This window comes from Ailuropoda melanoleuca, chromosome 19, assembly GCF_002007445.2.
Source record: "Ailuropoda melanoleuca isolate Jingjing chromosome 19, ASM200744v2, whole genome shotgun sequence".
Taxonomy (NCBI): domain Eukaryota; kingdom Metazoa; phylum Chordata; class Mammalia; order Carnivora; family Ursidae; genus Ailuropoda; species Ailuropoda melanoleuca.
This window is the reverse complement of record NC_048236.1, coordinates 2,898,774-2,912,104: the sequence shown is the minus strand read 5'-3', so window position 1 is coordinate 2,912,104 and position 13,331 is coordinate 2,898,774. Positions and strand designations below refer to the sequence as shown.

The following is a 13,331-nucleotide window of genomic DNA, read 5'->3' as shown; positions in this document are numbered from 1 at the left end:
GGGGCCGGGCCGGGGGGGCCGGGGCCGGGGGCGGGTGTCACCTTGAGGCCCTCGCGGCGCCGCTCCGCCTCCCGCCCGCTCCCGCCGCCGCCTTTTGTCTGAGCCGAGCTGGAGCCAGCGCGCCCCACCTCTTCCTCCCAGCTCAGGAGCCCCGCCCCCGGCCCCCCAAACTCCGCCTTCCCCAAGACTACCTAATAGCCACCCCTCAAAGAGAAGAAGCAACAGGGGCTCCCCGCACCCCTTCCCCACTCCCAGCCTTGCTCACCGCACCACCACCACCCCCTTCCTGGGAAGATCTGTGCCGCAGCTCCTTCCGTCCCTTCTCTGCGGAGTGGGCACCAGTGGTTCAGCCAACATCCCTCCCCATCGTTGGTTCCCGCAAGTTCCTGGGGCCGCGGGTGGGGAAAGGAAATTGAGTCTTGGAACCCTAGGGAAGATCCTTATTCCCAGTTTGCTGGTAACGGGTTAAGGCGGGAGCCAGGCTTCAGAGGCCAGACCCAAGTGAACAGAGATGGAATCGGGTGAAAGGGAAGGATTGGAGCTAGATGTGAGAAAGGACTAACAGAAGGCAGAGGGGAGGACATTGGAATCAGCCTTCACAGAGCCATTTTCCTTCCCTAGAGGAACAGCCCCAAAGAAGCAATGAAGCATGTACATTGACCTAGGCTGGAGATCAGGAAACCCGAGTTCTAATTCTTAATCCTGGCTCTGCCATTAAGGGGTGGTGTGACCTTGGCCAAGTGCCTTCCCCTCTTTAAGCCTTAGTTTCCTCATCTGTGCATTGAAAAAGTTGCCTGGACAATCTCCAAGGCTCCGCCCTTCTTCTGTGGGTGTAGGAGGCAAAGTCATAGACCCCAGGCCAGGCTGAGTGACTGCAAGTAGCCTGCCCCTTCCTGCCATCCACCCCCACTGCTTTTTCCCTGTACTGCCTGGGACGGGCAGAAAGAAAACTGACATGCATTCATTCATTCCTGGATGGATCCATTCAATAAACAGGCATTAGGTACCTACTGTGTACCCTGTTCAGAAATGAAACATACAATAGTCTACCCTCAAAGAGTACAAAGTCTAATGGGGAGGGGCACTGATCATTATGATAAAATAGTATCAAGGCTATGCATATTCCATCTGTTTCTGCGCTGTGGAATCCTACTTTGTGCCCTGTGCTGCATTAGAGTCTTCGACATACAGTAACCGGTCCCCTATTTACCCACAAGGAACTGATGAGGTTATGGGATATCGGTGAGGTGAGGTGGGGTGGAGCCCGGAGCCGACGACCAAGAAAGAATTCTTGAGACATCTTTGGTGCAAAATGGTGGTTTATGAAAGCACGGGGACAGGACCCGTGGGCAGAAAGAGCTGCACCGGGGTCATGAGGAGTGGCCCATTATATACCCTCAAGTTGGGAGGGGGTTAGGGATCACGTAAGCCTTCAGGGAATTTTGGAAGCAAGGTTTCCAGGACCTGGAGGGGGCTAGCTATTGTTGGGAAAAGGTCATTTATTACCGTCTAGTAAAACCTTAGTCATGAGCCCCTTCAGATGTATATTGGCGGGCCATATGCTTGCCAACACATTTCTTGGCGGGGGGGCGGGGGGTTAGAGATAAAGGAAGTTTCCAAAGGAAATTTTATATGTTAAAATAGACTTACAGGATCCTGGGGGAGGAGAAGGGTGTCAGGCCAGGATTGCCTTTTGCCCTTAGCAAAGTATTATCATTGAGGCAGTGGAGTTCCTAGAAGAATGTCACTCGGCCTGTTTCAAGGACTTGTCAATGGGCTGTAGGTAGTAAGAAAATTTAATAATTTTTCTTCTGCCTTTGTTTCCCACATCAGAACCAAGGTATAGGGAGTGTGAGCGATTTACTCAAGGTCACCTGCTAGTACTCACAGAGCTAGTCCTAGAATCCAGATCTTTTCCATTCCAAAGGCCATGGGGCTGTTTGTGGGTAGGAAGTTAACTCAAGGCAAAGCTTTGGAGAATTGTCTTTGGGCTAGGCGACAAGCGCAGTCATCTGCTGGGATGCTCACCTGAGGCAGAATGGCCCCTGCCTCGGTCCCACCCTCCCACACACACACCCACTCCTGGTCCTACCTTCATTTTCCAATTCTCCTCTTTCCAGGCCAAGCTAAGGTGGCTGGCTGGCAGCCTCCGGCTACAGAACCATCCAGCCTGCATGATCCCCCACCGGTCAGTCGGTCAGTCGTTCCATCCTCCAGACCCAAACAGAGGAAGGGTGTGGTCCTGAAGAGGCTGGCCTCTCCCCCATTCTCAGCGCAGAGGAGGAATCTCACTTGGTGGCTCACTCCAGTGTCTCCCACCTGTATTTTTTTACGGGAAGCCCTGCCTCACAACTAACTCCAACCCCACTTCTGGTCTCAGCCGGTTCCACCTAGTTCAGTCCTCACTGCAGACCACTCAGAGGTCCTAGCCCTGCTCTTTCCTAACCCAGATAGGAGGCCCACGCTCCCCATTTAGTTGTTGTGATCTTGCTCCTGTTCCCCACCCCTACTGCCTTCCTGTCTCCACCTCAGGGGGGCTTTGGAGGAGAGCTGGCCCAACTCCTTTTGGCCAACCCCAGAGCTCCCAGGAGATAAAGGACCCCTAACAATCCCCTCTATCCACACACATTACCCTTCCTTGGAAGCTCAGGAGAAAGAGGGGTGAAGGGAGGGGGCAAGGAAGGAGCCAGCAGACCAGCTGGTCACCATGGCAACCGGGCCTGTTTCCTGAAGAGGAGCCTGGCTGGGATGGGTGGAAGCTGGGAGTGGGGGCACTACAAAGGGAACCAGAATAAAAAGCCGCAGAGAGAGAAGAGGACTGGAGGGGCTGAGGAAGCAAACTCAGGGCCCCGACCATGCTGAGGCCTGAGTCAGAGTCCCCAAGTCATCTTTCCAAATGGCACTGCATGGTCCCTCTCCCCATTCTGAAGGGTCCCCAGAAGGGCTTCCTGTCAAGAGTGCAGGCAAGGTGCTGGAAGCAGTGAGTGACTCAATGCTGACCTCATGTGGCCAGAAAAGGGGCTGCTACACACCTGTTAAGGTTCAGAGCGAGACGCGGGACTGAATTGGGATAGGTTTTTCCTTAAATTCAGCCTCTGTCTGAAGGAAAGCGGTGGTCACTGCGTACTCTGAGTTCTTGTGTCCTTGCGGTGGGTTCAGATGCCCCAACTCCTTAGACCTTCATAAAGGAAACAAAGTTTCAGTGAAAATGTTTTTCAGAGTTTTGGATTAGGGACAGGAGAACCCAGCTCTGTCCTTCCTGCCTGATCTTGGGTTTCAGCTTCCCAACGTTAAGATGGGGATGTGACAGTGCCAGATCTGAGCCCAGGCAGTCTGGGTCTGGAGTTCCTGACTGTATTTTTGCTCTAGCCTTTGAGGACGAGAGAGGAACATGTCAGGGGAGGAAGTTGAGAACATCTGAAATCACACTGACCTCAAGGGAAGGAGATGCCTCAATTTCCTTGGGCTTTCCCCTCATGGCTTCTCACTGCCTCATGCTCAACACATCCTCTCCACTCTGCTTCTCCACAGGGATGAAGAGCAGTGGGGCATCTCCTCCCATCTGCCCACCACTCTTCTCTCTTGTCTCACCCCTCCAAGCACACACACTAGGTACCTCTCTTCTCCCCAGCCCTCTTCCCTTCCCCTCACTCCACTGGGTAGTTGACCCCACTGTGTGCCCCCATGGCACCCTGTTCTCACTCCTGTCTTAGCACAAGTACTCTGTATTATAATTGCCAGGGAGATGTTGAAGGCTGGGACCATGGGACATTTTTGAGTGGGGGTGGGGTTAGTCGTTGTTGGTTATTACTGTTACTCGGTTTTGCTTCCAGCAGAAAGACCAATGTCAGGCATTTAGGAAAAACCCCATGCATGTTTGTCAAACAGAGGAATAGATGGATGAATAAAATGAGGTTACGTGGAAGAGGGCAGTAGGAAAGCTGGTTCGTAGCTGTCTACAGTCACTCCACCTTCTTTCCACCAATGGCAGAGATGGAAAAGGGAGGTTTTCTCTTGGGAATGATTGTCTAAGATCATTGCTGCCCCCTGGGTTGATGGCACTTGGGGTAGGGGATGAATCATGGGGAATGGGTCAGGGCTCACCATGGGGGTGGAGTTTGCCTACAACCTCCCTAGGCCCTTCGGGCCCAGGGAAAGCAGGGACAGGAAAGGAGGAAAGATGTGCTGGCATTGGGGCTGTGGCTGTGGTGGGGACCTCAGCAGATCATGGCCCAGCATGTCTGGGGCCTCCCCATCCTGGCCCCACCATAAGGAACTAAACTTCCCTGACGGCTAGGGGTAAGCAGATGTTGTAACCGCCCAGAGCCAGTGTTTCATCCCTGTGAAGAATGACCGCTCTGCTTTTTTAGGCAACAAAAAACATGACCACTCTGCATTTTTTTTTTTAACACAACAGCTTGCCTGAGAAAACCCACTTTCGAAAAAACAAAGACAAAAAACATCCTCATACCCAATTCTATATGACCTGGCAGAAGACCTCTAGCCAGGACCCAAAGGGAGAGCTAGTCCTTTGAAGACAATAGATATCCCCTTTCGTTCCCTACCCAAACTCCTGGGCACCAATAGATGAGAAAACCACAGAAATTGAGAGAAATGGGTAGGAGATAGGAAGCAGTGCTCTCCCAGCAAGATGCCCAGCCTATGCAGATGATTAATAAATATTCCTTTAAAAACAAACGAAAACGGGCGCCTGGGTGGTTCAGTTGGTTAAGCAACTGCTTTCAGCTCGGATCATGATCCCGGGGTCCTGGAATCAAGCCCCCAGTTGGGCTCCCTGCCTAGTGGGGAGCCTGCTTCTCCCTCTCCCCCTCCCCCTCCCCCTGCATGTGTTCTCGCTCTCTCTGTGTCAAATAAATAAAAATCTTTAAAAAAATAAAAACGAATAATGAATGAATGAGTGGAAAAAATGAAATGGAAGAAAGGAAGGAAAGAAAGAAAATGCACTTAATGCATTTTGGAATTCATTAATGGAATTAATGAATGAATAGAAGGAAGGGAAAAATATGAATGAATGGATGGAGGGAGGGACGGATGAATGAATGAATGAATGAATGAATGAATGAATGAATGAATGAATGAATGAATGAATGAATGAGTGGGTGAATTAACGCACGAGTGACTCAGGACCGGGTAACCCCTGACTCGAAGCCAACCCAGAGGGCGGGGTAAGGGGGATTCCGGAGGGCGGGGCCTCGGTCCGGAAGCGCCTGTCGGGGGCGGGGCCTGAGGGGCGGGGCGAGAGAGCGAGTCCTACTGGGCAGTCCAGCTGCCCCGAGTAGCCGCTGCGGTGGAACCCTCCAGCCCTCCAAGCCTCGCCAGCGCTTCTCGCCGACCCTTCGGGCTCCCGCAGCCCGGGAAGGAGGCCACTCCCGACCGGGCGCCAGCGCTGCAAGGCGGACCTGCAACCCGGAAAGGCGGCGCGGCGGAGCCTGGAGCCGGATCCTGCTCGGACCTGGCCCCCGCGGGCCGGCACCGCTGGCATGTCGGAGGCGCGGAAGGGGCCGGACGAGACCGATGAGAGCCAGTATGACTCGGGCATCGAGTCTCTGCGCTCTCTGCGCTCCCTGCCCGAGCCCACCCCGGCCCCAGCCTCTGGGCCCTCGGATGGCGGCGGCCCCCAGCCCTGGACTCATCCTCCGGGAACAGCCAAGGAGCCACAGGAGAAGGAAGACACAGATGGGGAGCGTGCTGACTCCACCTATGGTTCCTCGTCGCTCACCGAGCCCCTGCCCTTGTTGGGGGACACGGAGACCGAGAACCCAGCTCCACGCTCGCCGCTCCCCGCCGCGGGGGCGCTGAGCCCTCAGCAGCTGGAAGCACTCACTTACATCTCCGAAGATGGAGACACGTGAGTATGGGGTCTAGGCTGAGACAGGGACCCCTTCCAATCGATGCTAACTCCTGGCCTGCCAGGATCTTCAACAGGCCGGGAACCCACTCTGTGAGGGTCCCTCAAGACACCCGCGCTGGAAGGGGCAGTCCCCACTCTCTTTTCCAAACTCCAGACTTCACTCTCAGCCCACTTTTGAGCTCTGGCCAGCCCCGGACCAGAGGCCATGGCATCATCTCTCTGCCCTCCCTTTGGAAGGTGGGCAGAGCTGACAGGGCCCTTACCAGACACCTGGAACCCCAGCTAGCAGCTTGGAAAGCTACCAGTAACCCACCCTTTGGAAGCGAAAATTCCCCTGACCAGTCCAAGTTTTTTTTTGTTTTTTTTTTTCCTTGCTGGGGGAGAGGGTGTCCTTGTTTGCTCAACATCTGGGATTCCCAGCCCCTGACCTCAGGATACCCTGTCTCAAGGAACAAAAGGTGCCAGTTACCGGTTGCCAGTGGGGGTCAGGAAGATAAGGATGGGGGTACTGGCAGGGTGCAGAGCCGAGGCTAGCTCTGAGGAAGAGGGGGTGAGCCAGGCTGGGGCACTCTTGCCCCAGCAGACAGACAAGTGACTGGCTGCCCAGCATACTTCCTTCTCTGCTGCAAAAGGGGAAGTGAGGGCTGGAGTCAGCTTTACCGACACCGACACCCTCCACCTCCTGAGCCCCCAAGTCTCCCTCACTGTCCTGTCTGATCCCTTTAGTTTACCCTTCCCCTCCGGGCCCAGGTGAAGTTTGGTGGGGACTGGGCAGTTGGGAGGCAGGCAGTTGAACCAAGAAGCAGTTTGTGTGGGAGGGACTGGCCAGTTGAAGATTTGCCCCTTAGGAAGAAGAAACACCGTCAGGTGAGGGGCTGGCTGGGATTTGGGGGCAAGAAAGAGAGTGGAGTGGGCCGGGGTCCCTGATCAGGGATGCTGGAATGAATGGTGGTGGGGTGGGTGGAGGAGGCCAGAGGTGTTTGTCCTGACCTGCTTTTTGGAGATGGGAAGAGTCCTAATCCTGGGTGGCCTTTGACAAAGATAGCCTGTGGACCCAGTGGGTGGGAGAGGAATGACCCCAGGCCTTTTTGTAACCAGATCACCAGCCTCAGGCCCAGAACCAAGATTTGGGGGGCTCCATGTGGAATACCTATGACTGACCTTTGACCTAGGGATTGAAGACTTCTGACACTGCCGTCCTTTGTTAGCCTCTCCGCTGCTGCAGCCTTTACCTAGTTAGAGACAGGTGTCATATCTAGACTGGGGGGGGGAGCGCAGAGAAGAGGCGTCAAGACGCCCCAGGAGGTCCCTAGGGAGGAGAGGGCACTCTCTTCCCTTAGAGGTGTCTGGCCTGTAGGACTTATGGAAGTGGGAAGAGGAAGTGGGAGGAGGGGAGACAGGGAGAGAGGGAGGTGGCTGCAGGAATGTGACCTAGAGAACAGGCCCTGGCCGAGGGGATTTCCAGAGCGGTTCCTCCCGCCCGCCCTCCCTCCGTCACTCTCTCCTGGGCCTCTCCTGCCGCCTGCCACCAAGCCTGCCCTCCTCGTGCCTGAGCAGCCCCCTCCCCAGCCCAGATACGCCTTTACCCAAACTACCCCTTGGGGCAGTTAATGCCCCAAGGCAGCTGTCCTGGCCTAGACCCTCCAGCTCTGGTTTTCGTTTTCCCCACCTGATGTGGGGAAACCCCAGGACTGGAACTTCCCCTCCCAGCTGCCCCCTCCCACCTTAGCAAGACGCTAAGGCTCTTTGGCCCCCAAGAGACGCACATTTTCTGCACCGCACAGACCTCCCCTTGGAAGTGTACGCAGAGTGGAGGGCCTCTGGTCAGGCCCCACCCAGTCTGTGCTGTCTGCAGACTGACCCTCTTGATTCCCCTGTGAAGGGTGGCAGGACAGGATGCCTCGCTGTCTCCGGGCTCCTCTTCCAAGAGCTTCTGTTTTCTCTCCCTTGGAACGTGGAACATTCAGTCGCTGGGAGTGGGGGCACTCCTGCCTCTCAGTCTTCCCGTTGGGGTTGGCGGAGGTGGGGAGCTCAGCCCCGGAAACCACCTCTGTGCTACCCCAGCAGCTTTCAGTTTGGCTTTGAGCTGCAGCCGGCCTGGCAGGGCCCTGGGGCCAGAGGGGATTGGGGTGTGGGCAGGCCGAACAGGAAGGACCTTGTCCCATCAGCACCCTGCCCATGCTTCCACTCTGCCAAGGCCCTCCTGAAGGCCAGACATGGGAACTTGGAGCTCCCAGCCCCAGGATCCCCGGCTTCCCTCACCAACCCTCACTTCCTGGCCCAAACACTCACTTCCTACACCTGCCCTGTGAGTGGCTTCTTAGAGATTGATGTGCTCTTCCTTCTAACCCCAGGACCCCGGGACCCGAGCTCCCTCTCTAGGGCCTGAGCCCTGACACTAAACGCTGTTCCTGCTGCTTCCCCCTCCCAGGCTGGTCCACCTGGCGGTGATTCACGAGGCCCCAGCTGTGCTGCTCTGTTGCCTGGCTTTGCTGCCCCAGGAGGTCCTGGACATTCAGAACAACCTTTACCAGGTGGGTGGGTGGAGAGGGTGGGCTCTGCCCAGATACCTGTACCTGCCCCGTTCCTAGCAGCCGCACGAGTGTACTGAGGCTGAGCACTCCGGAAACCACATGCGGGCCACCGGGATAGAAGCCAATGATACAGACATGAGTAAGACACAGACTGCCCACAGGGTGCTCGAGCCTGGGCTAGGGGACTCATGTCAACACCTAATTACATAGCACGGTGACAAGATTGTGATAGAGACACATAGCAGCTACTGTGGGATCCAGTGTCTGTGGGGAGCAGCCCGGGAAGGCTTAATATGGGAGGTGGCATCTGCATGGAGGCTTAAAAGAGGAGAATGCCCGGTGGAGGCTGCCTGGTACCTCTGTCTTTCCTCCTGCCTGCCTTTCCTTGTCACCTGGCCCCCGGGGATAACAGGGGGCTCCCTGTCTTACCCCCCCCCATCTGTCCTTTCTCCAGGGGCTGAAGGGACCTGCAAGAAAAGCAGGGGCCCACTTCCCTCACCCTGCTTCCGGAACTGGGGGTCTCAAGAGCTTGGCGGGCGGTGACAGAGGGAAGGGTTTTGTAGCATTTCCTTGGAAGACCAGGGCCACAGCCTTTATAAGCTGCCCTCAGAGAAGGTGCTGGCAGCTGCTAATTCCTGGGTCTACCCTAGCATGTCCCCAGAGGTAGGCGCCTGTACAGTTGCCCTGTGCCCCTTCATGCCTGCAGACCGCACTCCATCTGGCTGTACATCTGGACCAGCCTGGAGCAGTTCGGGCCCTGGTGCTGAAGGGGGCCAGTCGGGTGCTACAGGATGGACATGGTGACACGGCCCTGCATGTGGCCTGTCAGCGCCAGCACCTGGCTTGTGCTCGCTGCCTGCTGGAGGGGCGGCCAGAGCCAGGCCGAGGACCACCCCGCTCCCTGGACCTCCAGCTACAAAACTGGCAAGGTATGGCGGCCTCAGGGCCTGTGGGATGAGAAGGGAGAAGGAGATGGACCCCACTCTCAGGGAAAGGAGGCTCACAGCGTGTCCATCAATGCATCTCCAGTTCCAAGCACATAGGTACTTGGTACATCTTTGCTGAATGAATGAATGAATGATGAATGAATGAATGAATGAATGAATGAATTTGATTGAGAACTTACTGAGAGCCTGTGTGCAAAAGAGAGAGCCAAACCTTGCCCTCAAGCTATTTAGTTTAACAGAGATTCAATGAACTCGTTAATTCATGTGACAAAAATGTACTGAGGGCCTTCTATGTGCCAGACAGTATTCCGGGAGCTGGACTTGTGTCTGTGAACAAAACAGACAATGATGGAGGCCAACAGGAAGCCTAAGCAGGGAGTTTTCTAGCAGGTTAGCAAGCAGCAAGCCCTTTTCAGGAGAGCAGAGTGAGAACTAGAATGTCAGGGATGGGGGGGTGATTTTGAAAGAGAACGGCCAGGGAAACCCTCAAGGAGCAGGGAGTTGGAGCAGAGACTTGAAGGAGGTGAGGGGTGTCACTTTGAATCTAGTTCTGTGGGGGGGGGAGGTCCACACCAGAAAGGAGACAGCAGAAAGGCTAGGGGAGCCCAGGGAAGGGCTGAGGCCTGGGGATCCTGGAGAGCTCTGAAGAAGGTGGTTTTTGGACAGGTCTTGAAGGCAGAGAGAGTTTGAGAGGGGTGGAGGGGAGGGAGAGAGAGAAGGGGGAGGGGTATGTGGGGGGGAGGGTGCGCGTGTATGTGGGGTGTCACTCAGCCACCTAACCCCTGAAGCGTGAAAGTTTCAATAACATGACTCTGAAAAGGTGGAAACTTTGAGTTCCTTTCCCCTCAGACTTTTGAGGGGGTTTTTTGGGTTTGTGTTTGAACAGTCCTGTGATCAGAGGCACTGAGTGGGCAGTAAGTCCCTGGGGGCTGCGGGGTAGGGAGATCCCTGAAAGAGGGGGAGAGGGAGTTGGTTGTTGCCGCTGAGCAGCCCCCACCCTCACCCCATCCCAGGTCTGGCGTGTCTCCACATCGCCACCCTGCAGAGGAACCGGCCGCTCATGGAACTCCTGCTCCAGAACGGAGCCGACATTGACACGCAGGTGAGGGCTGTCAGGACCAGCCCGGGGCCTGCGCCACCGCCCCGTCCCGCCCCGGGCCCCCCTACCCAGCGGGCAGACGCGGTGGCCCTCACCTCCTTCTCCGGGGCCCCCCGGGCCCAGCATGATGGCTCTCGAGGCCCCCGGCTGACAGCCTCATTCCCTTGCAGGAGGGCACGAGTGGGAAGACGGCGCTGCATCTGGCTGTGGAGACCCAGGAGCGGGGTCTGGTGCAGTTCCTGCTGCAGGCAGGTGCCCGGGTGGACGCGCGCATGCTCAACGGCTGCACACCCCTGCACCTCGCAGCCGGTCGGGGCCTCAGCAGCATCTCGTCTACTCTGTGCGAGGCAGGCGCCGACTCCCTGCTGCGGAACGTGGAGGACGAGACCCCCCAGGACCTGGCTGAGGATGTAAGAGGCACAGGCTCGGCTCTGCTTGCCAGGATCTCCCACACCCATAGCAGAGGCAGGCCTTGGGGCGGCTGAAAGGGCCGAGGAGCCGGGATTCCAGGGTGCAGTCCACATCCACGACTCTTCCACTCACCCACTGTGGGACCTTGAGCAAGCCTCTGCCCCTCCCTCCGCCTGTCTTCTTAGTTGGTCAAGAGCAGGGAGCTCCAGCTTGGACTGGAACAGGAGCCCTGCAGTTACAGTGGATCAGTGAGGCTGGCTAGGTGTTAAGACAGGGTGGTGGGGCCTGTGGGAGATCAGAGGCTGTGCCCAAGGGTCACTGTACTTGGCTTCAGCAGGTAGTCGCAGAGGAGGAATGTGGGCCCAGTACTTCCAGGTCTTGGAATTTTTTTAAGAGAGATGGAACCTAGATTTCCTGTATATTCTTTCCCATTTTAAAATGTTCAGTGTCAAAAAGTATTCAGGGGCAGGCACCTGGCTGGCTCAGTCAGTAGAGCATGTGACTCTTGATCTCAGGGTCATGAGTTCAAGCCTCATGTTGGGCCTAGAGCTTACTTAAAAAAGAAATTCAAAATGTTTCATGAGTACTCCACCCCACTGCCAAAAAAACCCCCCAGACCCATGGGCTAGATCACTTCTGGGGTCCTTGTTGGCTCTGATATTCTGACATTAGCTTAGAGAGTGAGGGCCTGCCTAAGGCTTCAGGGCTCTGCCTAGCCCAGAGGGGCCCCTATTTGGGGGATTAGTAGGGAGATTTGTTCCGAGATGTCCTTCTACTGTCATTTGGTGGAGAGGAAAAGGCCCAGTCTGTCTCCCCAGCTCCCTTTCACCATTGCTGCCTTTTCCCCATGGGCCCTGATCTTGTTTCTCTCCATTCTCTTTCTCAGCCCTTTGCTCTTTTGCCTTTTGATGACCTGAAGATCTCTGGGAAGCCACTGCTGTGTGCCGACTGAAGCCAGGGCAGAGTCTGGGGCCCTGGAGACTCCATCTCTTTCCATCTGGAAGCTGGAGCCGTAGCTGCTGCAGTTTGGGCCCAGACAATGTGCCCTCCTGGTGTCCTGGGGACTGCTGAGGCCACAGCCTGGGGCCAGCACAGTCCTGAGCTGAGAGGAGGGATCGCAAGTGAGAGAAGGCCAGTCTGGAAGGAAGACCTTCCTAGGTGGACGGAGATTCTTGAAGACTCCCAAAGCCCGAGGCATCCTGGGCGAAGCCTGTTTGCTTCTAGAAGATGGCAGGGGCTCTCGTTTCTACCCACGTTGGGTCAGCCTTTAAGCTGCCAAGCAGTAGGAAAACATGGACTCTCCCGAGGGAGGAGAGAAACTGAAATCAGCAAGCAGGGCCCTGAGGGGTTCCAACCCACTGCTGTTGAGGACTCTTAAACACTGTTGTTTAAAGACTTCACACAGGAGGCTCTGAACTGAGCCTTTGGAGAAGGGGACGTTTCAATAACATGACACTAAAACAGCAGAGACCTTTAAAAAGTTCCCCCCCCCCAGAGTTATTTTGCGCACGCGCATGTCTGTGTGCGTTGGGGATTTTTAGATAGGCCTGCCTCGTGACTTTATGGTAGAGACAGAAAGAAATTTGCCACCAAAGCAGGGTAGGACCTTGCTAGGTGTGGGGGGTTATGGGGAGAGCTAACAGTCCTCAGGCCTGTCTGTCCATCACAAACCCTTGCCCTTCCTGCGGACACGGATAAATGAGAAGCCCCCCCCCCACCCCGAGGGTGGTGCTCGTCACTGCCCTGGAGGCGCCCGGAGAGAAGGGCTAGCCTTGGAGGCTAACACGAGGGAGCTATGGCTTTGTCTGTTTTTCCTTTCATTCCACACGTTTGAAGTCCCTGTTAGGTGAATATGGTCGTCTGGGTGTGGGGGAATAAACCAACACAATCTCTGGCCACTTGGAGCTTACAGTCTAGTGAATGAGACAGCCATTAAAATCATAAACGTCCAAATAAATAGATAATTACAAGTTGCAGTGGATGCTGTGAAGGAAAAGTAAAGTGAGAACACGACTATCCTTCGGGTAGTCGGGGGAGGTCTGTGAGGCGTGTCATCTCAGCCTGGACAGAAGGACGGGTAAGGACGTGGGGAGAGTGTCCAGGGGAAGGCCTCTGCTGAGAGGCCCCGGAGGGCGGGCCAGTGGGACTCGGCAGAGGGTGGGTGAGTGGGCGAGGTGGAGGGGCCAGGTCATGCAGAGCCTCGAAGGTCATGGGCGGTTGGGGGACAGAACTGCAGCCCAGCGGAGAAAGGAAGGAGAGAGCTTCCTGTCAGAAAACGGGAAAGGGGTAACGTAAGAGGAAGTGCTTGGGACGCAGAACCACAATGTCCCTGTCCCAAGACGGCAGGGGCACCACCACCTCCCGGGTTGGTTGTGAGGGCTAAGGGCCAAGGCGAAGCGGGGTCGGGGTGCGCGGCCTGGGGGCTCCCCGCCCCGCCCCGCCCGGGGCAGCCCGGCGCCCGGCTCTCG

General features: G+C 56.2%; 2 protein-coding genes and 1 long non-coding RNA gene across 7 annotated transcripts in view; 2 read left to right on the top strand and 1 right to left on the bottom strand.

Annotated features, from left to right (window-relative positions):
- Window positions 1–6: 6 nt before the first annotated feature.
- LOC117797147 lies at window positions 7–7,871 on the bottom strand. Of its 5 annotated transcripts, none has more exons than XR_004622034.1 (4): window positions 7,639–7,871; window positions 7,034–7,104; window positions 1,651–3,178; window positions 7–386 (listed from the first exon to the last, which is right to left on the bottom strand). It is a non-coding gene; the product is annotated as an uncharacterized LOC117797147 (long non-coding RNA). The 5 variants fall into 5 exon arrangements; XR_004622036.1 differs by lacking the exon at window positions 7–386 and having other exon boundaries at window positions 1,454–1,777; window positions 1,889–3,178; XR_004622037.1 differs by lacking the exon at window positions 7–386 and having other exon boundaries at window positions 1,454–1,991; window positions 2,093–3,178.
- NFKBIE (NFKB inhibitor epsilon) lies at window positions 5,239–12,761 on the top strand. Its single transcript, XM_011218718.3, has 6 exons — window positions 5,239–5,869; window positions 8,304–8,406; window positions 9,113–9,335; window positions 10,367–10,455; window positions 10,623–10,862; window positions 11,750–12,761. Exons 1-6 carry the CDS (start codon window positions 5,502–5,504, stop codon window positions 11,813–11,815), a joined length of 1,089 nt encoding a protein of 362 aa, XP_011217020.1. The 5' UTR covers window positions 5,239–5,501; the 3' UTR covers window positions 11,816–12,761.
- A 433-nt stretch (window positions 12,762–13,194) lies between these two features.
- SLC35B2 (solute carrier family 35 member B2) overlaps window positions 13,195–13,331 on the top strand; it is a 3,504-nt gene continuing 3,367 nt past the window's right edge. Inside the window, exon 1 of the mRNA XM_011218719.3 lies at window positions 13,195–13,228. The gene's annotated coding sequence lies outside the window, so the exon portion shown is untranslated. The remainder of the gene's footprint in view (window positions 13,229–13,331) is intronic.